Genomic DNA, 21,174 nt, shown 5'->3' on the forward strand with positions numbered 1-21,174 from the left:
CTACGGTGGCTCTGTGGGTCCAGTTAAATTCGTCTCTGGAAAGGACCCGGCTGAGTTGCCGGAGCTCGGGATAAGTAAGAGCCGGCCCGGCTGGCCTTCAATTTTAGAGCCCAGGGTTAGAGCTCCCCACCGAGGCGCTGTTGTCAACTCAGCGACGTTAAGCCCTTGAATATCACAAAACATCACATGCGACTATTCTTCCGGCTTTACTGCTTGTTTACTGTTTGGCTTAACATGCGTGCTTGTCTTGCCTTCCTCTGAATGACATTCAAAACAGATCTACACTTGGCTTCAAGCGCAATGCTGGGCACAGTTATAGAATTCAGAAGACCTCTCAGAAAAAGCCACGGAAGGCGACCATATCACAATCTATCTGCGATCCAGGCAAACCCTTGGTTCTGTTAATCAGTGCACCGAACTGCACAGAGAAATTCCCCATTCTAGTCTAGCGTTCGGATTAATAAAGTACCCTGGAGATTGTGAAAACCAGATGGGGAGCTGAAGACTGATCGGACTGTAAGCTGCTGAAAAGCAAAGACTGTTTCACTCTTGTATCTCCAGCTCCTCCCATCTTGTGAGCCTGTACATGGTAGCGGCTCAATAATTATTTGTGAAATTAATAAATGAAGAGAAATTGTGTGTGTGGGGGGGGTCTTGGTTTGCAGCCCCCAAGATGGCCTGGTTATCCTCTATCCGGATGTCTTCCGGGTCCTCGAAAGGGAACCTAGGACCATGAAGTCCAGAGACTACCACTGCCTATTTACCTCTGCCTTCTACCCCTCTCTCAAGATAGAAATAATTGTTTCCCTGCTGCCACTTGCTGGATTATTCATATTCCATTGGGTACTGAAGGTAGACAAACTACATGATTTGCCATTTCATTCAATAGCAATGGAATTGAACGACACTGAAGTATTTTACGGTTGCCTATACATATACCCCTCCACCCAACTAACAGTACAGGAACTAGACAGGTGGGAGCACACTGTCTAGCACAGGATTTGGCTCATAGGTCAAATAAATATTTATTGAATAAATTATACTTGTGTCCATAAAAGGCATGGAGTTGCTACCATTTCCTGAGTTATTTTAGAAATCAGCTGGTGTAGAAATAAAGCTGTTTCTGATTTAAAAATTGGAAATAGACCAATAAAGCCCTGACTCACTCAGGCAGTAGGTCAAATAGAGGGATCTTCTCCCTGGGATTTGATCTATGAATTTGATTTCAGCCCTCCTGAAAAGAAGAGATCCCTGTTTTGTAGCTTCTTAGGGGTCTTTGTTTCTCTTTATGTACCAGAAAATGGCTGCTATTACTCCTACTACATGGTACTATGTCAGTCTGTTTACTTGTTGTCTTCCTCACAAGACTGAATATTTCAGGGCAAAGATTACATCTTACCCATTTTCATATCTTAAGCATTTTATATCTCAAGCATCTTTGTGCCTGGCACAAAGTAGGTGCATAATACATGTCTCCTGAATATATGAAGGAATGAAAGCAAAATTCAAAAAGTGGGGCCAGGGTGTCTCTCATCTTTTCCCCCTTTACATTATCTCTGCCTCCACTCCCACTCAATCCCTGGGGTGTCCTCTTAGTCACAAAGCCACTCTTCCCCAGTAACATTCCTGGCATAGAAGACCTGGGGTGACGTGGCAGGGTGTGGAGGCAGAGGCAAAGCAGGACATGTTGGCTTGGTGCCCCAAGGAAATTGAAAAAGGAGTTCACCAATATATATTTTGGAAAAGTAGAGCAATCTGGTGATTTCAAAATAGGTCCACGTATACAGATTTGACAGAAATATGTGAGTGTGCACACACATGCACACACACACAGATTTTATCATATCTTAGAATAGTCCCTAAGGTCAGAATGGAGGGGGCTAGGGGCAAGCAAGATCAACGTAGACACAAAATAAGAGGATGAGTACCTTATTCATTCAATTGTCATTCATTAATTCATTCACTGAATTGACATTATTTAGCCCCAACAATGTCCTAGGCACCATGAGAGTTCCTGGTATACGCAGGTGAAGATAAAGTCCTCGCCCTCAGAAAGATCACAGACTAATGAGAGAGGCAGACCCATAAATCATTAGAGTAAAATGTAATAGCTGCCATTCATAAAGTATGTACAAGTGCTATGGGTTGACAATCATACTCTCAGAATACAAGATAGGAAGAGAAGTTGATAGAAGTTGATACAGGGTCTTGACAATACCACAGACTATTTGATATTGGAAGTATTCCAGAGAATCAAGGCGGCATGACCTCCGTGTTTATGGAAACTGTGCCAGGAAGAAAGATTGGCGACTGTAGAAGACTTTACTGTCTTATAGAGCCAGAATTTGGCCAGGTAGACAAGTAAGGAAAAGAATCCTAAGAAGGAAAAGCAGGCAGGCACGACGAAGAATTGAAAAGTGATACTAGAATAGGACAATGAGGCAGGAGGTGAAGCTGTAAAGGTAGGGAGAGGCCAAACTATGAAGGATCTTGAATGCCATGTTAATAGTAGTTAGCACCTACTAACCATATGTGCTTACTAAATCCTGTGTTAAGCAGTTTACAAGATTAATATCTCTTAATCTTTGCAACAACTTTAAAATATAAGTATTATTCGTCCCACCTTGTTATTTTCTTAAGTAGGTTCCACGCCCAACGTGGGGCTTGAACTCAAGACCCTGATATCAGGAGTCGCGTGCTCTACCCACTGCGCCAGCCGGCGTCCCTAGTTCCAGTTTACAGATGAAAACTGAGATTCAGCAACTTGTCCAAAGTCACACAGCTAAAAGATCTTAAACTCAAACTCAGGTATGGCTGGCTCTAAAGCTATGCTCTTAAAACACACTACTATTCTGCCTCAAGGATTTTGGACTTTAACCCGTAGATGATAGGGAGTCATTAAACATCTTCGAGTAGAAGAGTGACAAAGTCTGGGTTTTTAGAAAGGTTCCTACTAGAAGCAGAATGGAAAATGGACTGGAGCAGAGGTAGAAGACTGACCTCTTCTAAGTGAAAGTTTGTTGACTCCTAAATTCTGGACTTAGGGTAGTAGGACTCCTGGAGTCACCGAGCCCAATCGTTCCACAGTCCAGGTCCGCGCGTACTGGAACCGGGAGCTCGGTGGTCTCCGCGTTCCCGGTGGGCGGGGCTGCAGAGTGAGGAAGGCGCGGCTGAAGGGACTAGGAGCCTCTCGAAGCTCTGCTACCTCTGCCTGTAGACAGACTACTGGCTTCCGCCACCGCCTACCACCCGCAGGTAGTGGTGTCGAGCGCCGAGTTCCGCTACCCGCGCTGGGTGAGGGGCCTCTGATCGCGGCGCAGTCTCGGTAGGCGGTATGAGTTTGGCTGGGGGCCGGGCCCCCCGGAAGACCGCGGGGAACCGGCTTTCTGGCCTCCTGGAGGCAGAGGAGGAAGACGAGTTCTACCAGACGACTTATGGGGGTTTCACAGAGGCAAGAGCTGGGTCCAGGAAGAGGGAGGGGAGGAAGCTAAAGGGAGTCCTGAAGGGAGAAACCTCGGACAAAGAAGGGGGCGGGGAATGGAGTGGAAGCCCTGGTAGCTGATACTCGCGACGGGGTGGGAGAGTCGGGGGTGGCGGGGGTTTAAAATGGAGTACTAGAAGGTAGAGCCCTAGATGGGGTTGGAGGGGTCGGGGATGGTAGGGTCTCCGGAGGCACCCCAGAGTATGGCAGAAACCGACAGTGTACTTTTCTAGTTGCCTGTTTTCACCACACTCTTGACGTCTAACGTAACGCGAGCTTCTCGCAGCCACGCGGTATATAGTCGTGGGCCCACGGTATGGTTCTTCACCAGAGGTATAAAAAGGAATCTCTTTTCAAAAAAGAAAAAATAGAGGAGCTTAGCCTATGCTTTTTCCAGCTTTCAAGTCTCAATGTAAGTGTTTCCTTCGATAACCCTTCTTTGCTATAAAAAGTGTCCCATTTATTTCCTTCATAGTATACATTTCAAATTGTAATTAGATTTGGTTTGCCTACTTGTTTATACTTTCCTATTAGGTTGTAAACTCTGTAAGGTTAGAGATGGTCTGTTTTGTTCAACAGAATACGTCTAGTGCCTGGGCTAGGGTCTGGATTGGATTGGCACTTGTATTGATTGAATCTGTCCATTCTTAAAATAGCCGTTGAGAAGCTAGGGCAAACCAACTACTGTGACAGGTTATAAGGAAGCAGAGAGTATTAAGAACACTTTTTCTTACCTATACCAGACCCCAATGGGGGAAGCAGCTGAATTAACAGTTGAAATACTGTGTGATAAGGAGTAAAATAAGTGGTAAGGATAGGGTGCTGTGGTAACATGTGGGAGCCAGAGTCATTGGTGGGGATGGGCATCCTGGGGGACACGATGTTTAAACTTAGGACAGTATGAAAAGTAAGCTGTGGCTGTATGTACAGCAGTAGGGCTGAGAGCAGGGTAAGGAGAAAGGTTAGCCCACTGAGGGGGTGGAGCAGATGTGTAAAGGTACTGAGTCTGGGTCTGGAGCCTGCATGTCTACTCTCATTCTCCAGACCTTGAAAGAGAATAAAGATTGGTAAGGCTGGAGAGAGTAGGCGTGGGCCAGATCATGTTGGGCCTTGTGAACCATGTTAAGGAGTTTGCTCTTCATCCAGAGGACTGAGAAGATTCATCAAAGTACATGATCAAATCTGTACTTTATATAGTTTTTAATGTTTATTTTAGAGAGAGAGTACGAGCGGGGAAGGGGCAGAAAGACAGGGAGACACAGAATATTTTTAAATTTATTTAATGTTTGTTTATTTTTGAGAGAGAAAAAGACAGTGTGAGCAGGGAAGGGGCTGAGAGAGAGGTGGACACAGAATCCAAAGCAGGCTCCAGGCTCTGACCTATCAGCACAGCCCAATGCAGGCCTTGAACCCACAAACCGCAAGATCATGACCTGCGTGGGAGTTGGTTGCTTAACTGACTGAGCCACCCAGGCGCCCCCAAATTTGTACTCTAGAAACCTCACTCTAATGAAGAGAATGAAAGAGGCAGTGGGAGTAGAGAAACATGGGCAATAGGTTTCAAGACACATTAAGGAAATTGAATCCACAGGACTTGATGACTGATTGGGAGTCATTACTTACACAGCTATAGTTTAAAATAGAATGTTCTCTTCCCTCCCCCAAAGGCCATTTTCCTATTCCTGTCATTTTACGAGTCGTTATTTAATATGTACCCTTCATGCTTCCAAAAAGGATTAAAGGAGGCTTACTATATAAACAAAAAGTAGGAACAGTAAAAATAGAGACAGATCAGAAGTAATTGTACCAGGAGCCTTGGCTAAAATGGTAATAGCAATTGATACTAAATTTAGCTGTGAGCTTCCTGGCAGCCAAACCCTGAATTTCTTTTTTCAGTAAGAAAGAAGCATATACATTCTTTAAAAGAGAAAAACTTATTCAACGCTAAATTCTAGGAATTTAATCCTTATATAAGATGTATAAACTAACAGGGTTTCGGCAGATGATGTAGAAATATTCTCTTATCTAGTCATGTCTATTAATGACCCTCAATAAGGGCCAAAGGAATGGTAGTAAATCCCTAACTTAATGAAAGTATTTTGATTGGATACTAAGCTAATGTGTAGTTGAACTACTATTCTCTGGTGAGATGACTTAATACCAGGTTAAAGCTGAGGGGATTAATGTGTTCCCAGGCTGTCTTTCACAAACATCAGTTGGGAGGAAATGATGGTCATCAGTGCAAGATTGAACTCTGGCTAGCTTGGAGTGTCAACTCTCTGTGCTATTTGCTTGCTTTGGCAGCATATGTACCAAGATTAGCCTGTTGGTCTACATCATTGATTGAAGAGAGAGCCACATGTTTGAGATGCCACCCCGCCCAGTTGACTCCCCTGCCCCCAAGTGTATTTTTCCCTTTACTTTTTAATGGGGCTGCCGTTCTAGACTTAACCTGCACTCTCTCAATTTCAATTCTAGGCCCCATGTTCTCTACTCCACTCAGCTAACCATCTTCAGAACTTTCTGAAACACTCCTTGTATACAGTCTTCCTATCTCCCCAAGTCTTCATTGGCTCCCCATTACTAGTACTTGTACCCAATTATTTTTCTGTTCCAACACACCTGAGGAATGAGACCTATTTCTCAGTAACTTTAGTTTACCTCAGCAATGATTATCAGTACTGGAAAAAGCAAGGAGAGGGAGAGGATTGAGAATCCTTGGCCTGCAAATTAAACTCATGAGTTTATTAGCCTGATAATGTAAGTCTCTCTGTAGACTGAATGCAACCTTTTCAAGTCTTAGAGCCTTATAGGGCAGTCAGGAAATGTTGGAAGAAGGCTGTGCTGGAGTCAAAGGCAATCAGCTAGGAAGATTTCTTGCCCAAGAAAAACTTTCTGCTTTACTTAGGTCTAAATCTTTATTCTATAAATAGGCTATGCACATTCCTGCTTCTGCATCTTTGTTCTTGCTGTTCCATCTACCCATGTTACCTCTGCCCTCTTGGCTGTCTAAACACTACCCATGTTTTATTTTATCTTATTTTATTTTATTTTATTATTTAAAAGAAATTTTTTTAATGTTTATTTATTTTTGAGACAGAGAGAGACAGAGAATGAACAGGGGAGGGTCAGAGAGAGAGGGAGACACAGAATCTGAAGCAGGCTCCAGGCTCTGAGCTGTCAGCACAGAGCCCGACGCGGGGCTCAAACCCACAGACTGTGAGATCATGACCTGAGCCAAAGTCGGAGGCTCAACCGACTGAGCTACCCAGGCGTCCCTATTTTATTTTGTAAGTTTATTTATTTTGAGAAAGAGAGTGCATATGGGAGAGGGGCAGAGAGAGAAAGAGAATCCCAAGCAGGCTCTGCGCTGTCAGCATGGAGGTCAAAGTGGGACTCGATCTTACAAACTGTGAAATCATGACCTGAACTGAAATCAGGAGTCAGACGCTTAACTGACGGAGCCTCCAAGGCGCCCCAAAACACTACCAGTATCTTAAACCATGGCTCAAGTTCTCTTTGTTCTTTAGAGTCTCAGCAAACTGTGACGTGATGACCAAATCTGGCCCGCTACCTGTTCTGTTTTAGCCCTTCACAGAAAAAGTTTGCCAACCCCTGCTCTAAAGGAATAAAGTCTAAAGTTTAGACCCTCCCAGATGACCAATCTATAGCAAGTGTGCCTTCCTTTGAGCTCCTATAACACTTTAGTACCATTTGATACCTTATATGTTGTCTTGTATTTAAACTTCCTTTTATAATTATATCCTGTCCTCTGCCTGACTGTGAGACCCCTGAAGGTAAAGACCAAACCAAATCCTTTCTGTATCCCAGGACTTAACGCTGTGTGCTACGGGTAAAGGGCAGTTAATGACTGCCGAAAGAGGTGGTGCTGGAGCCAAAGGCCATTAACTAGAAGAGCTTCTTGCCTAAGGAAATTGAAGAGCTGGGTTGGGAAGGAGAATGGGGCAGCTTTTACCAAGAAACCAAAGAGATTCTGTACCTGGAGGGGCACTGATGACTCCAGTGACAGTGAGAACCTTCTCTCCTTATATCCTCAGGAATCTGGAGATGATGAATATCAAGGGGACCAGTCAGACACAGAGGATGAAGTGGACTCTGACTTTGACATTGATGAAGGGGATGAACCATCCAGTGATGCAGAAGCAGAAGAGCCTAGAAGGAAGCGCCGAGTAGTCACCAAAGCATATAAGGTGCAGGGGTATCCTGGTTTTCTTGGACTCCTGTAATTTCCCATAATTTCTCTTCTGCCCTTCATAAGGTCACAGGACTCCCCATGCCAGTCCTATTTCCCACAGGACTAGTTTTCTCTTAAAATCCTCATCTTTCTCCGTATTACTTCTGTTCCATGGTATCTGATTCCAATCTGTTCCCAGGAGCCTCTCAAGAGCTTGAGGCCTCGAAAGGTCAGCACTCCAGCTGGTAGCTCTCAGAAGGCCCGAGAAGAGAAAGCACTGCTGCCATTAGAACTACAGGATGATGGCTCTGACAGTGAGTGTGGAGATGTTTGGGTCAATTGACAATTGGGTCAATTGGGTCAATCAGAACATAATGAAAAAGTATTGTATTCATGGCAAGTTAACTGAAGTTGACAACTGTACTATGGTTATATAAGGGAAGCCCTTATTCTTAGGAAATATACAGTGAAGTATTTAGGGTCGAGAACTAAGATGTGTGCAACTTAATCATTCGGGAAAACACACGCGATGCAAATGGGGCAAAAGGTTAACAGGAAGTGATCTGGGTAAAGGATACATAGGTACTTTCTGTGGACTCCTCTTACAACTTTTTTGTAAGTTTGAAATGATTTCCAAATAAGTTTTAAAATTAAAAATAAAGGAGGTGGACATGAATTCAAAGATTTCTTCCTCTCTGACTTCTTCCCCAGGTCGGAAGTCCATGCGTCAGTCTACAGCTGAGCATACAAGACAGACATTTCTTCGGGTACAGGAGAGGCAGGGACAGTCACGGCGGCGAAAGGGGCCCCATTGTGAGCGGCCACTGACCCAGGAGGAGCTGCTAAGAGAGGCCAAGATCACAGAGGAGCTCAACTTACGTTCACTAGGTCAGTCTGGTTTTGAGACTAGTGGGCAGAGGGAGGGGGAACCTTAGAAAAACGGAGACTGAAGGGCCTGAAGAGCTAGGGGGGGGGTTGAAGATCCAGAAGAAGGGAATCAGAGGAAGGAAATGGGGAGAGTGAGGGATTAGGAGCAAGGAGTGAGGCAGTTAGCTGGGCTCTAAAGAACAAGTTACATTGAAGAAAAAGTGTGTTTGTATAAAATAAGAATCGAATAGAACTGAGTTCAAATCCTAGTTCTGCCGTTCAGTTGCTTGTAAGACTGCTGACAGATTGCTTAACCTACTTGCATCTTGCTGTCCTGGTTCACAAGGTGGGGTGATAATGCCTCCTTTAATGATAATCATGAAAATTAGAAATTTGCCAGAATTAGTCCATGAGATGAGCTAAAGTCAAAATTCTTTAAAATCCCTTCAGTTTATGTGCCGAGTACACTGTCACGTAAAGTAATATATTGTACAAAACATGTATTTCTTTATAGGGCGTTGAGAGTTGCAAATCATGAGAGGTACACGAGGGAATGGCAGGTTATACACATCCTGTCACATGCTCGATCTGGGGCATACTTCTATTGAGTGAAATAACACATACAATCACCTATAATATGTGCTTTGTTCTCTCTGTCTTTCTCCCCCAACCCCCGTCGAATCTTTCTCTCTCTGAATCTTTTATTTTTGGTCAAACACATATGATTAAACATGGATAGCCCAAATGTGGAGTTGAGTATTGTTTATGCAGAATATCTGGGACCCATCCCATTCTACTTTTATATTTCTCAAATGTAGATAACTCCAAAAGAACACAATAATTGAGAAAAGATTTACTTCAGTTGCAACATCTTCAGGGTTTGTTTTCCTGTTTTGTTATGGTGACTTTAACATTGAATATTTAATCTTTGATGGTAATTCAGTACTTTCAAACAGTAGCTATCCCTCAAAACAGAAATGACTGAGAACCATCACAAACAGTGAGGTGACCTTGATGTCACTGTAATTACAGTCCTCATCCTTTGACCACATTGGTTGGTTTGGGCCACTGTAAGGAGGGTAACACCCGGGCTTCTTGTACCAGTAGCTGACATCGGAGACCCTGCAGAAGCAGGTTCTGCAGGGGGGACAAGAAGTTCATTTTTGAACATGTTGAATTCGAGGAGTTTTTGAGTGGTCCATGCAGTGCTGAGAGTTCAGTGTACACATCTGGGCTTGGACAAGAGATCTAGGCTGGAAACAGAAATTTGGAAGTCTGTAGAGTATGGATAGCATTGATGAGATTGGAGTGGATCAGATCACCCAGGGAGAAAGCATGGGGAAGAGAAGACAGGCCGAAGAGAACCCTGCAGATGTACAAGAGGAGCTTAGCAGTGGCCAGGATTTGGAGAACTTCAGGAGAATTTATCTTAAGAATGCCAAGGAGGGGCACTTGGGTGGTCAGTCAGTTAAGTGTCTGCCTCTTGGTTTCGGCTCGTGTCATGATCTCACAGTTCGTGGGTTTGAGCCCCACACTGTCAGCGCAGAGCCTGCTTGGGATTCTTTCCTTCCCTCTCTCTCTGCCCTTCCCTCCCCCCCAAATAAATAAATAAATATTAAAAAAAGAAAAAGAACACCAAGGAAAGAAAATGTTTGAGAGAGAGTCTCTGCTGAATGCTGCAGAAATGCTACTCAAGAGGAGAACTGTGAAGTGTCCATTTGTTTTGATGACAAGGTCAGATGAACTTAGGGAACACTTTTTGGAGACTACACCATTTTGAAGCCAGCTGGGGAGCCAAACTTATAGAGCTTGGCTGTGAAGGGTGGTTTAAGGAGTAAAACCTATAGGATCTGGGGTCAATGTACAGTTTTCCTTGTTTGTTTTATCTAAGATTAGAGGAACTCTTGTCTTTGGTGAGAAGCAACTGAAAGTTTAATGACAGAGAAGAAAGAAAGGATAGTTAATAGGGTGGGTTTTTGGAGAAGTGAGATGTGGGGGGAGTGGGGTAGCTAGAGTACAGGTGGAAGAATTGGCCTAAATTATGGAGGAGGAAGGAAGGATGGCTTGTAGTTGGAGGTTTATAAACCCATAGCAGGACATTGGAGTGGTTCTCATCTGATGTCTTTTAGGCACTATCACCTGTCAGGTGTTGGGCATAGAGTTGGAAGCTTGAAGATAGTGAAATGTGCTTGAAGTAGTTCAGGGGCGCCTGGGTGGCTCAGTCGGTTGAGCATCTGATTCTCGATTTAAGCTCCGATCATGATCCCAGGGTTGTGAGATCGCGCCCCGTGTCGAGCTCTGTGCTGAGCATGGAGCCTGCTTAAATTCTCTCTCTCCCTCGCCTCTTCTCCACTGCACGCACATCTTCTCTCTCCCTAAAAAAAAGTAATAAGAAGAAGAAGAAAGAAAAGAAATAGTTGAGATAGAATTATCTGCTGGTGTTGGGGGAGTCTGTTGAATTTGGGGAACATGCATTCATGGTGGTTCCAGTCTAGCCTGTTGTGTAGTATTTTTCCAGGAGCACTCAGCAATCCAGGTCTGGACCAGGGAGTGTAGATTGATGAGAGTGACTGAAATGATAGGTTGAGGAACCTAACCTTGATTTAAAAAGGAAACTGGAAGAAAAAAAAGAACAATGAAGACTGGAGGGGGGTGCCAGATAGAATGAGGAGAGATCCATGTATGGGAGGTATAAAGGACAGAGGATATCTAGAATTGTGGAGCAAAACACCCAAAGCATAGGATGTTGCGGCCAGAGCCTGGGATGTGTGATTTTTAGTATTTCAGAGCTGGGGCAGTTCCCGGCTGTAGCCATAGTGGAATGGAGCAACAAATGTGTCACGGACAGGAAGATGAGATCCGTAAACTGTGGGGATGGGATGTTGAAGGGGCTACCCATGTGCACTTTGAGGTCACCAGGGTGATGAAGGATGAGAAGAGTTGAGTGGAGAGGAACAGTGGAAAGCATTGCTGAAGTCTTCAGAGAGTGAGGGAGTGAGCATGACAGGAAAGAAACATGATCTAGCCTGGTGGCATAAGTCTCCAGAGAGAAGTGGGTTTGCGCGTGGGGAGAGAAGCAGTGGTCTAAAGTTGCAGTGTGGGCTCAACAGGACCCAGGCACACCCTGCATGGGAGGTGGCAGGACGAGAGACCTCCACCAGAGGGCTGCAGGGAGAGCAGTGGCCTTGGGATGACAGGCTTCCAGGAAGACAAGTTGTGGAAGGAATTCACAGTGAGAAACTTGAGGACATAGATGAGTTGGCTGGTTATAGAGCAGGAGTTCCAGAAGGTACAGGGAAGTGTTTGAAAGGGGAAGTGTTGGAAGGTTGGCAGAAGGGAAAGAAAGCAACATTACCAACCAGAATTCCAAGTACGAGAGAGGCTAAATCATTGGTGGGGTTTCCAGAGCACACTTTTCTGGTCAGACTTTATCTAGAAGATTGGATGTGCACTTAAGAAACAGAAATTTGGAGTTCATTCAGAGGAAAGGGATCAGAAATATTTTGCCCTACTGAACATTAACAAATACTTGTTGAGTGCCTGTAATGGGTGGCACACCGCATGGCCCTGATAATATGTAGGTAACATGAGTCACAGTCACTGCCCTTCAGGAGGAGACCTGTGTACCAGCGATGAACTACCATAGAGCAGTGTCACTGTCCAGACAGGACTGTGGCGAATAAGAGGAGCGCTCAGAAGGAGGATTGGTTCTTCTGCCCAGCTCGTTGTTGCCATGTGACAACGCAGATGCCAGGTTGCCCGATTTCCTTGTTAATTTTTTTTTTTTTTTATGTTTATTTTTGAGAGAGAGACAGAGACAGAATGTGACCGGGGGAGTGGCAGAGAGAGAGGGAGACACAGAATCCGAACAGGCTCCAGGCTCTAAGCTATCAACTCAAAGCCTGATGCAGGGCTCCAACTCACAAACTGTGAGATCGTGACCTGAGCTGAAGTTGGACGCTTAACCTAAGCCACCAAGGCGCCCCTCCTTGTTATTTTTTTAAGAAGGACCAGAGGGGCACCTGGGCCACTCAATCAGTTGATTGACTCTTGATTTCAGCTCAGGTCATGATCCCAGGGTTGTGGATCAAGCCGTGCGTCTGGCTCTGTGCTGAGCATGGAGCCTGCTTAAGATTCTCTCTCCTTCCCTCTGCCCTTTCTCCCCGTTTGCACATGTGCCCACTCTCTCAAAAAAAAAAAAAAAAAAAGGACCAGAAATCTCTGTATTTAAACGTAATTTCCTCATTTTCAAATATCAGTAACTATTTCAAATTTTCTCTAAAATACAATACAGATCAAACAAAACACTTAGAGGAGCTGCCAGCATGTGGCCTCTGCCATAGACTGTGAAAAGTACAGTAATGGAAGTGTCCTAGGCACAGGGGTTAGCAAAAAGAGAGTGTGAATCAAAACCATGTTTTATGAGAAATGGTTCAAGGAATGGGTGTTGTGATCGGCCTGGAGGGAGAGACCTGGATACTAATTTCAACTATGTAAAGGACTGTCATGGGGAAGACAGGTTGGACCTGTGTCCTTTACAGCTTGAAAAGGTGAAACAGTGTCATCAGGCAACATATTTCAGCTGGAAATAGGAGAGAACTCTGTAATGACCAGAGATGCCTGAAGACGCAGCGCGCTGCCGTGGCTGGGAGTGAGCGGACAGGGCAGCTTGGGCAAACAGGCTCCTCATCCAAGGGTTCCTTCCAGCTCCAGAGTCCTGCTGTCTGAGTGCGTGAGGAGCTGAGTGAACGGGAGAGGTGGGCGGAGAGGATGTCGGGGGTTGGGGGGTGGTCAAGCAAAGAATGTCGGAACTAGGAGGTGCTAGGGGGGCCTCAGAGGATTGGTGTGAGTGGCTTGGGCAGGCAGGGACTAGACAGGACAGACATGAGTGTGGGCACGGGGGAACTCACCGCCCCCTCATTCCTCCCTTTGACCCTGAAGAGACCTATGAGCGGCTTGAGGCTGACAAAAAGAAGCAGGTGCACAAGAAGCGGAAGTGCCCTGGGCCCATAATCACCTATCATTCGGTGACGGTGCCGCTCGTTGGGGAGCCAGGCCCTAAAGAAGAGAATGTGGATGTGGAAGGGTGAGTGCGTCACAGGGGAGAAGGGAAGAGAGCCTTCTCCCTGCCATCCTCAGTTCTCCTCACACAGCTCTCCAATACACAGATGTCCTTCAGGGTCCTCTTCCCTCAGCTGTGTTTCTTTCTGTTTTTAGTCTCTCTCCCCTCTCTCAGCAGTTTTCCCACCCAGCACAGCTTGCTTCTCCCCATCTGTCACTTAATAGATTCTCTCCGATTGTTGCCGTCATTCTGCCTCCTTCCTCTCTTTCCTCACCTGTCTTATCTCTTTGTCTGTTGTTTTCTCTCCTCAGACTTTTTGTGTTTCTCTGTCTCTCCCCTCAGACTGGATCCTGCTCCCACAGCTTCTGCACTGACTCCCCGTGCCGGCACTGGACCCATCGTCCCTCCTGCTCGCTGCTCCCGTACCTTCATCACTTTCAGTGATGATGCGACATTCGAGGAATGGTTTCCCCAAGGGCGGCCCCCAAAGGTCCCTGTTCGGGAGGTCTGCCCTGTGACCCATCGCCCAGCTCTGTACCGGGACCCTGTCACAGACATCCCCTACGCCACTGCTCGAGCCTTCAAGATCATCCGTGAGGCCTATAAGAAGTACATCACTGCCCACGGACTGCCGCCCACGGCCTCAGCGCTGGGCCCTGGCCCGCCACCTCCCGAGCCCCTCCCTGGCTCTGGGCCTCGAGCCTTGCGCCAGAAAATTGTCATCAAATAAGGAGAGGAGTAGTCCTTAGAAACCTCTTTCCTGCCCTGACTTGGGGCTCTTAATGTTCCCCTTCCTCTCCCTGGTTCTCCTCTTGGTCATCTCTGACCTTTGCCTGGCCCTTTTCCATCTTTCTTTCCCCCCAGTTCCTATTGGTTTTATTTGTGTTTTTTAATCTAATAAAAGAGAAAGATCCCCTTTGTCTGGTGTCTCATTGAGTTGGGAGCAAGAAGTCTTTGTGAATGTCTGAGTATATATGGGTCTTTATTTTGTTTAATAGCATTTATTATGAGCTGCCCTTTTTAAATTGTAAGTATTCACTCCTCCAGCTGGATTATAAACACCTTTAAATTAGACCTCCAAACGAAATTCCTGTACTCTCCTTTATATCACCTTATATTCACTGCTTTGAATATAGCAAGACACCAAATAAGAAGGAATGACATGATTCCCCTAGTTTCTAGGACTCTGGCTTACATGCAGGAAGGGAAGGAAGTGCCATGGCTGTGAGTGGCCACTAGAGGCTCTCAGGGCTGGGCAGGGTATGGGGGCTGTGTATATGTGATCTCCCACCACCCCCCACCTGGCCAGAGCTAAAATAATAAAATGCTGAGCTCACTGTTCCCCCACCCTCTTCCCGGCACTGGGCTCTTCCTGCCGCGGGGACAGTGCTCCAGTAGCACTGACAGACCAACCGACAGAAGGGGAGGTGAGAAGGGAGGTGGCCACCAGGACTGGTAGGTGGGAAGGCAGGGGGCTTATGGACCAGAGCCTGGTGGGAGGTGGGAGGAGAGGAGCGGCTCCTTTCGGGAATGATGTGGAGTGTCTCCGTCCCTCAGCGTATGTTTCTGCCACTGTCTGTCCTATCCCTTAACCATAGTGTACATTGTCCATGCAAATATCTCACACACTTTCTGGATCTTTCATATTCAGTATGGTGTGTATGTGTAGCTTGTGTGTATTTTCTGTATTGTAAGAGATTGTGCAAGTTTAATCTTCCCACTGTTTTTAGAGAAACTTTATCGCATTTAGAGGGTATTTCCCACCCATTGGTCCGGTGTCACCTTCCCGTCCAAAGTCAGGGACAAATTATGGGGACTCAGCCCCTTCTCCTGAGACCATACCACCCTTCCCCCAGCTCCTCTGAGCCCTTGCTTTCCCTTAGGATTTAGAGTTTTGGCAAACATAGAAAGTGAAATCTTGATTCCCCCACAATAAAAGAGGAAATGGGGGTAGGGTAAGAGAACTGTCTCTTTTCCCCCTTGCTTTCTTCGAGTTTAGGAAAAAAGACTGGATCGTGGGGAAGAGAAGAGGAATTTCCCTGAAACTCTTTGTATGCCCCCCTTCCTTTCAATAGGAACTGGGCCTGGGGCCAGTTGGCAGGGCCCTTGGCAGCTGTGCTTGGGCAAGAGGCATGGACGGACGAGGTTATAAGGGAGGGTGTTGCCAGGATTTCTCTGTCACACAATGGGCAGACAAATCACGCTTGGATGCCTGGGATCCCCATCCAGGGTGGCTGAAGCTGGGGAAGCAGGAAGAAGGAAGCTCTGGTTCTAACTAAACAACATAAGTCCCCACCTTCCCCTGCCCAGCTAGATTTCTAGCCTCCAAGGCATCCAGTTCATCGTTCTGCCCCCTGGCCCATCTGTGTCCTGCTGTGTCCATGTGTATCTTTCCATCATCCAATCACTTTCCCCATTCCCCCCAGGCTCCGTGAGCACCAGAGTGGGGAGGGGGTGGGGCCATCATGTCATCGTATCAGAAGGAACTGGAGAAATACAGAGACATAGATGAAGATGAGATTCTAAAGACCTTGAGCCCCGAGGAGCTGGAGCAGCTGGACTGCGAGCTACAGGAGATGGACCCTGAGGTAGGGGCTCTGGCACAAGGAACCAACGAGGAAACAGGGGCAGCCTCCGAGCATTGGGGAAGGGGTGGTGGGCCCCGGGTGGCTGAGATCAGGGCTGCCTACAGGGCTTGGAATCCCAAGAGGGCCAGGGAAAAGGTGTGTGCAGATGTTTAGGGAGCCCTGGAGGTACCCCAGATCAGAGGTCTGACTTCCTCCCCAAAACTCATCCCGAAGAACATGCTCCTGCCCGCTGGACTAAGACAACGTGACCAGACAAAGAAGAGCCCAACGGGGCCACTGGACCGGGATGCCCTTTTGCAGTATCTGGAACAGCAGGCACTAGAGGTCAAAGAACGTGATGACTTGGTGCCCTTCACAGGCGAGAAGAAGGGTATGGAGACACTAACAACCATGCCTACCAAAACCCAATGGTCATCTCTCAAGTGCACCCCCTCCAGCTTCCCTCTGACCTTCCAGCTTCTAGCTGCCCAGGGACCTGGCCACCCTGAAACACACATGCCTCTTTCACTCTCCAGCTTTTAGGAGAGATTAGGGGACCCAGGAGTCCTGAGCTGGTAGAGGACTTGGGCCTTACAGTGGCCCCTAGTGACCCAAGACTCCACCTCCTGGAGAAGGAAAGGAAGGAAGCCAGAGACAAGAATCGTAGGAGGAATGACCTCCACCTGAGCCACCCTTCATCTCCCCATCAGGGAAACCCTACATTCAGCCCAAGAGGGAAATTCCTGCACAGGAGCAGATCACTCTGGAGCCTGAACTGGAAGAGGCATTGGCCCATGCCACAGATGCCGAAATGTGTGATATTGCAGGTGAGCAGCAGTGGAAGGTTAGGGAGGGTGGGGAGATCCAGGGCAGGGCAGTTCTAGCCAGGCCATGGGACTAGTGAGGAAGGCCCTGAACAGGACATGAATGTTAGAGAAAGCCTCAGGTCATGGTTTTAAGTTTTTGCTTATGTATTCACTCATTCATTTTTTAATCTAATACATTCACATCTCAGAGACAAGTTTATAGGGATTATAAAGCAGATAAAAGTAGAACTATTCTGGCTGGAAACAGGAGGAAGTCTAACAGACTCCCTCACTCTTTTCTCTTTTTTTTGAATGTGAAACACTGTTGTTTTTCCCTCCCTTACCCTCTAGGGGCTCCTTAGGGACCTTCCCTTAGCCCTGTCTCAAACTTGTTTGATTTTTTTAAAGTTTATTTATTTATTTTGAGGTGGGGAGGGACAGAGAAAGAAAGAGAGAGAGAATCCCAAACAGGCTCTGTGCTGTCAGTGCAGAGCCCGATGCGGGGCTCAATCTCATGAACCATGAAATCATGACCTGAGCTGAAATCAAGAGTTGGACATTTAACCGATGGAGCCACCCGGGTGCCCCCCTACCCTCAAAGTTTTAAAAACTACCACCTTAAGCAGTTCATAGAAGGAAACCCTGGGACCTAGGGAGAGTGGGAACCTCTTTGGAAGAGTGGGGAGAAGTCAGGCTTTAAAAAACTGCAACAGATTCAGAATGAGAAGGGAGGGGATTTGGAACAAACTCCTTCTTCTCATTCCCTGTCCCCCCTCTACGTACTCTCTCCAGCAATTCTGGGCATGTACACACTGATGAGCAACAAGCAATACTATGACGCCATCTGCAGCGGAGAAATCTGCAACACCGAAGGCATTAGCAGTGAGTGTTTGGAAGCATGGCATCCAGGGCTTTGGGAAGGCAGTCCCAAGGTCTGATTAAAGGTGGCGAAGGGTGAAATGGGGATCATGGAGAGGACATGGTACAGAAGTAATGGGAGAACCAATGGGGAGGAGGTTGTGGGGGACATGTCGTGGTTTCCTTCTGGCCCTTGCCCGCCAGGTGTGGTGCAGCCTGACAAGTACAAGCCGGTGCCAGATGAGCCCCCAAATCCCACAAACATTGAGGAGATACTAAAGAGCGTTCGAAACAATGACAAGGAGCTGGAGGAGGTGAACCTCAATAACATACAGGTATCTGACCCCTATCTATGTTCCAAATAATAAATGGGATAACTATGTGAGTCCCAGATATGTGGGTCCCTTAGCCCACCATCTCTTCTCCTCTGACAGGACATCCCAATACCCATGCTAACTGAGTTGTGTGAGGCCATGAAGACAAATACCTATGTCCGGAGCCTCAGTCTGGTGGCCACAAGGAGTGGTGACCCCATCGCCAATGTAAGGCAACTTGAAATCCCAGCCCCCTCCCCATACATGCACCCCTTGACATGCATCTCTGCCAGGGCTGTCATAAGGGGTTGGGGTTGTGCTGGGGATGCTATTCCCATCACGTAATCTTAGGATGGCCTGATGGAGACTCCTACCCTCAGTCCCATGGCTCTTAGCTCGGAAATCCTCAGATCACCTTCTCGGAGAGCCACAGCTTGCTCTACCACCCCGCCAACTCCACCACACACTTAACCTCCCTGCTTCCCCTACGACCTATGCTCCCTTCCATCTCCCTCTCTCCCCACCTACAGCTCCTCAAGGACTCTTCTCAAAGAGCTGTGTTTCCCTCTTGCTCCTGTTCTTTCTCTCCTCAGTCATCTGTGAAACTGTCCCCTAATCCTAACCCAAGTCCCTACTACCCAGGCGGTGGCTGACATGTTGCGTGAGAATCGTAGCCTCCAGAGCCTGAACATTGAATCCAACTTCATTAGCAGCACAGGGCTCATGGCTGTGCTGAAGGCAGTTCGGGAAAATGCCACACTCACTGAGCTCCGTGTAGACAACCAGGTGAGCTTTCCCTCCCCTGGTCCCCTGGTCATTCAACTAATATTAACTGAGTCTCCTCCCTGAGGCTGCCACTGGGTCAGGATCTCACCAATCTTGTCTGAAACCTCTTCGTTGTCTCTATGAGGGGAGCCAAGGTCAGCACCTCTTATCACCCCTTCTGATGAAACAAGCTTTTTCGACCTCCCAAAGGGTTGGTGGTATGGCGCGGTGAACAACACAGAGAGGGGGGCTGACAGGGTTCACCTCTCCGTCCCCCAGCGCCAGTGGCCTGGCGATGCAGTGGAGATGGAGATGGCCACCGTGCTCGAGCAGTGTCCCTCCATTGTCCGCTTTGGCTACCACTTCACACAGCAGGGGCCACGTGCTCGGGCAGCCCAGGCCATGACCCGGAACAATGAACTACGTGAGTAAATGCAGACATGCTGTATGGGGGCAAGTAGATCCTTCTGAAGCCTGACTTAGGGACTAATAGCTTGGGGTACAGCCAAAGCAATATTCGCACGTGAAGTTTAAATCCCCTAAGTGACTAAAAAGTATAGAAGAGTCTCCCTGACCCCAAACGTATACATGTAGAAAGGCATGAAAGGAGCTAGACATACCCGTTTGGGAGCATGGTACTTTTACTTGCCACATCATGTCTTATTTCGTTTTGTTAATGTGGGGTGGGCGTGCTTGCTGGCCAAAGACACTACCTCTTTATGAGTCTGGCCTCAAGGACCTGGAAAGAAGAGCACCTCTGCAGGAAGTAAGAGATGGAAGAAAGACTTGTGTTTACTGTTCCCTGTTACAGGTCGCCAGCAAAAAAAGAGATAACACTTCCTTTCCCTTTACCAACCAGAGCTGGAAGCCCTGAATGCTTAAATCCTCATCTCTCCCCCTTCCTGTAAATAAAGGCCCTTCTGTCCACTCTGCCTGCCTCCTTCCTTGGGCTCTGGGGTGGGAATCTTGGCGCTAACCCCCAAGGGTTACTGCCAGTTCATCAGGGGATTATTTATACTCTGGGGATCAGCAGACAGAGAGGTTCAAGTTACTAGGAGGAGGTGGGGGAGCTCCCTCCCTTGGTGTTCCCCACACCCCTGTCTTTTCATTTAGTCCTTTCTGCTCTCACAGAGTACCTACCCCAACCCTCTTTCCAGACGTGGCCAGGTCCCCCGGCGTCTACCCACAACCCTGTGTGATCTGAAGGAGGAAAGGACTTTGAGTGGAGGTGAGGAAGAAGGCAGACAACATGAAGGGCACAGACCTCCTTCTGACAGACTTATTAATAGGGCATTGGGCTACGTGCAGCTGACGCTTGGCATGACATTGGTAGAAGGTGGGGGAGGGGTTAGAAGTATGGGGAGTCATGTACATTGCAGGGAAGAATTGGCCAGGCTGAGAATGCAGATTTGAAATCCTGAAATGGAACAAGGAAGGAGACTCGAGGAAAATTCGGCTTCCAGAGCCCACTGAAATTTAGTTCTGAACTGAGTGGGGGAATGGAATGTGTCAGTCCAAGGGGAGGTCAGGGGGTTCCTCTTCATCAGAGTCAAACTCAACATTCTCATCTTTTACCCATCGACCTTGTCCATCTGGGATCCATCCAGAGCTGGAAATAACAAAGAGAATAGGTCAGGAAAAGAGATTTAAGAAGTTAGTAGGGAATAAGGAAAAAAAACAACAACAACAATTGAGAAGGATTGAAAAAAGGAGAGTCAGAGAGAAAAGAGAAAACTTAAGGAAGGTGATTCTGTATCCTCACCTTCGAAGGGTGAGGTAATGATCCAGGGCACGTCTTCTCGTGGGGCTCATGGGTGCAGAGGATGAGACAGTTGCTGACTCCTTGGCCTGTGGGCCAGCCCCAGGCACAGGTTCCCTACTGATCTTCCCACTCTCAGGTTCAACCTCTGGGGGTGGCAAAGGGAAATGGGAGACAGAGGGACGAGGGGCTTCTGGTCTGGGTAGAGAAGAATCAACGTCTATAAAAGTGGTAAAGGATAAGGGCCAATTCTCTTATGAATCCCAACCCCTTACAGCAGTGCTTCCTAAATTGTTTCCCTCAAGGGACACCTGGCTGGCTCAGCCCGTACAGCATGCAACTCTTGATCTCAGGGTTGTGGGTTCAAGCCCCACATTGGGTGTACAGATCACTTAAAAATAAAAATCTTAAATATAAATTTGTGTATCATATATATATATACACACACACCATATATATATACACCATATGTATATATATATGGTATATATATATATATA

The 21,174-nt window shown here is 47.0% G+C and overlaps 4 protein-coding genes across 5 annotated transcripts in view; 2 read left to right on the top strand and 2 right to left on the bottom strand.

The window, feature by feature from the left end:
• Positions 1–3,132, bottom strand: part of PIP5K1A (phosphatidylinositol-4-phosphate 5-kinase type 1 alpha) — a 40,595-nt gene extending 37,463 nt beyond the window's left edge. Inside the window, exon 1 of the mRNA XM_049616290.1 lies at positions 3,001–3,132. The gene's annotated coding sequence lies outside the window, so the exon portion shown is untranslated. The remainder of the gene's footprint in view (positions 1–3,000) is intronic.
• A 104-nt stretch (positions 3,133–3,236) lies between these two features.
• On the top strand, positions 3,237–14,523 carry VPS72 (vacuolar protein sorting 72 homolog). 2 transcript variants are annotated; one of them, XM_049616297.1, is made up of 6 exons: positions 3,237–3,451; positions 7,540–7,692; positions 7,876–7,990; positions 8,388–8,564; positions 13,485–13,629; positions 13,948–14,523. In XM_049616297.1, the coding sequence occupies exons 1-6, from the start codon at positions 3,335–3,337 to the stop codon at positions 14,333–14,335; spliced, it is 1,095 nt and encodes a 364-aa protein (XP_049472254.1). In that variant the 5' UTR covers positions 3,237–3,334; the 3' UTR covers positions 14,336–14,523. The 2 variants fall into 2 exon arrangements, with proteins under 2 accessions (XP_049472254.1, XP_049472255.1); XM_049616298.1 differs by lacking the exon at positions 3,237–3,451 and adding an exon at positions 3,503–3,893.
• Positions 14,524–15,517: 994 nt separating this feature from the next.
• TMOD4 (tropomodulin 4) lies at positions 15,518–19,804 on the top strand. Its single transcript, XM_049616303.1, has 9 exons — positions 15,518–16,193; positions 16,407–16,563; positions 16,883–16,999; positions 17,771–17,860; positions 18,041–18,171; positions 18,271–18,378; positions 18,793–18,936; positions 19,195–19,339; positions 19,727–19,804. The coding sequence occupies exons 1-9, from the start codon at positions 16,071–16,073 to the stop codon at positions 19,747–19,749; spliced, it is 1,038 nt and encodes a 345-aa protein (XP_049472260.1). The 5' UTR covers positions 15,518–16,070; the 3' UTR covers positions 19,750–19,804.
• A 557-nt stretch (positions 19,805–20,361) lies between these two features.
• Positions 20,362–21,174, bottom strand: part of SCNM1 (sodium channel modifier 1) — a 2,687-nt gene continuing 1,874 nt past the window's right edge. The window contains exons 6-7 of the mRNA XM_049616300.1: positions 20,678–20,872; positions 20,362–20,524 (exon numbers count right to left, since the gene is read on the bottom strand). Of these exons, the coding sequence (XP_049472257.1) occupies positions 20,425–20,524; positions 20,678–20,872 (295 nt within the window). The 3' untranslated portion in view covers positions 20,362–20,424. The remainder of the gene's footprint in view (positions 20,525–20,677; positions 20,873–21,174) is intronic.

The sequence above is a fragment of the Panthera uncia genome (genome assembly GCF_023721935.1).
Source record: "Panthera uncia isolate 11264 chromosome C1 unlocalized genomic scaffold, Puncia_PCG_1.0 HiC_scaffold_4, whole genome shotgun sequence".
In the NCBI taxonomy this organism is placed as follows: Eukaryota; Metazoa; Chordata; class Mammalia; order Carnivora; family Felidae; genus Panthera; species Panthera uncia.

What these genes read in the sequence shown, in the direction of transcription:
- VPS72 (XM_049616297.1), top strand. Translation starts at nt 3,335, where the DNA reads ATGAGTTTGGCTGGGGGCCGGGCCCCCCGGAAGACCGCGGGGAACCGG. An exon ending in CTTATGGGGGTTTCACAGAG is followed by an intron (nt 3,452 to 7,539) that starts GCAAGAGCTGGG and finishes TTATATCCTCAG; the next exon opens with GAATCTGGAGATGATGAATA. An exon ending in TAGTCACCAAAGCATATAAG is followed by an intron (nt 7,693 to 7,875) that starts GTGCAGGGGTAT and finishes ATCTGTTCCCAG; the next exon opens with GAGCCTCTCAAGAGCTTGAG.
- TMOD4 (XM_049616303.1), top strand. Translation starts at nt 16,071, where the DNA reads ATGTCATCGTATCAGAAGGAACTGGAGAAATACAGAGACATAGATGAA. An exon ending in CAACACCGAAGGCATTAGCA is followed by an intron (nt 17,861 to 18,040) that starts GTGAGTGTTTGG and finishes CTTGCCCGCCAG; the next exon opens with GTGTGGTGCAGCCTGACAAG. An exon ending in GACCCGGAACAATGAACTAC is followed by an intron (nt 19,340 to 19,726) that starts GTGAGTAAATGC and finishes TCCCTGTTACAG; the next exon opens with GTCGCCAGCAAAAAAAGAGA.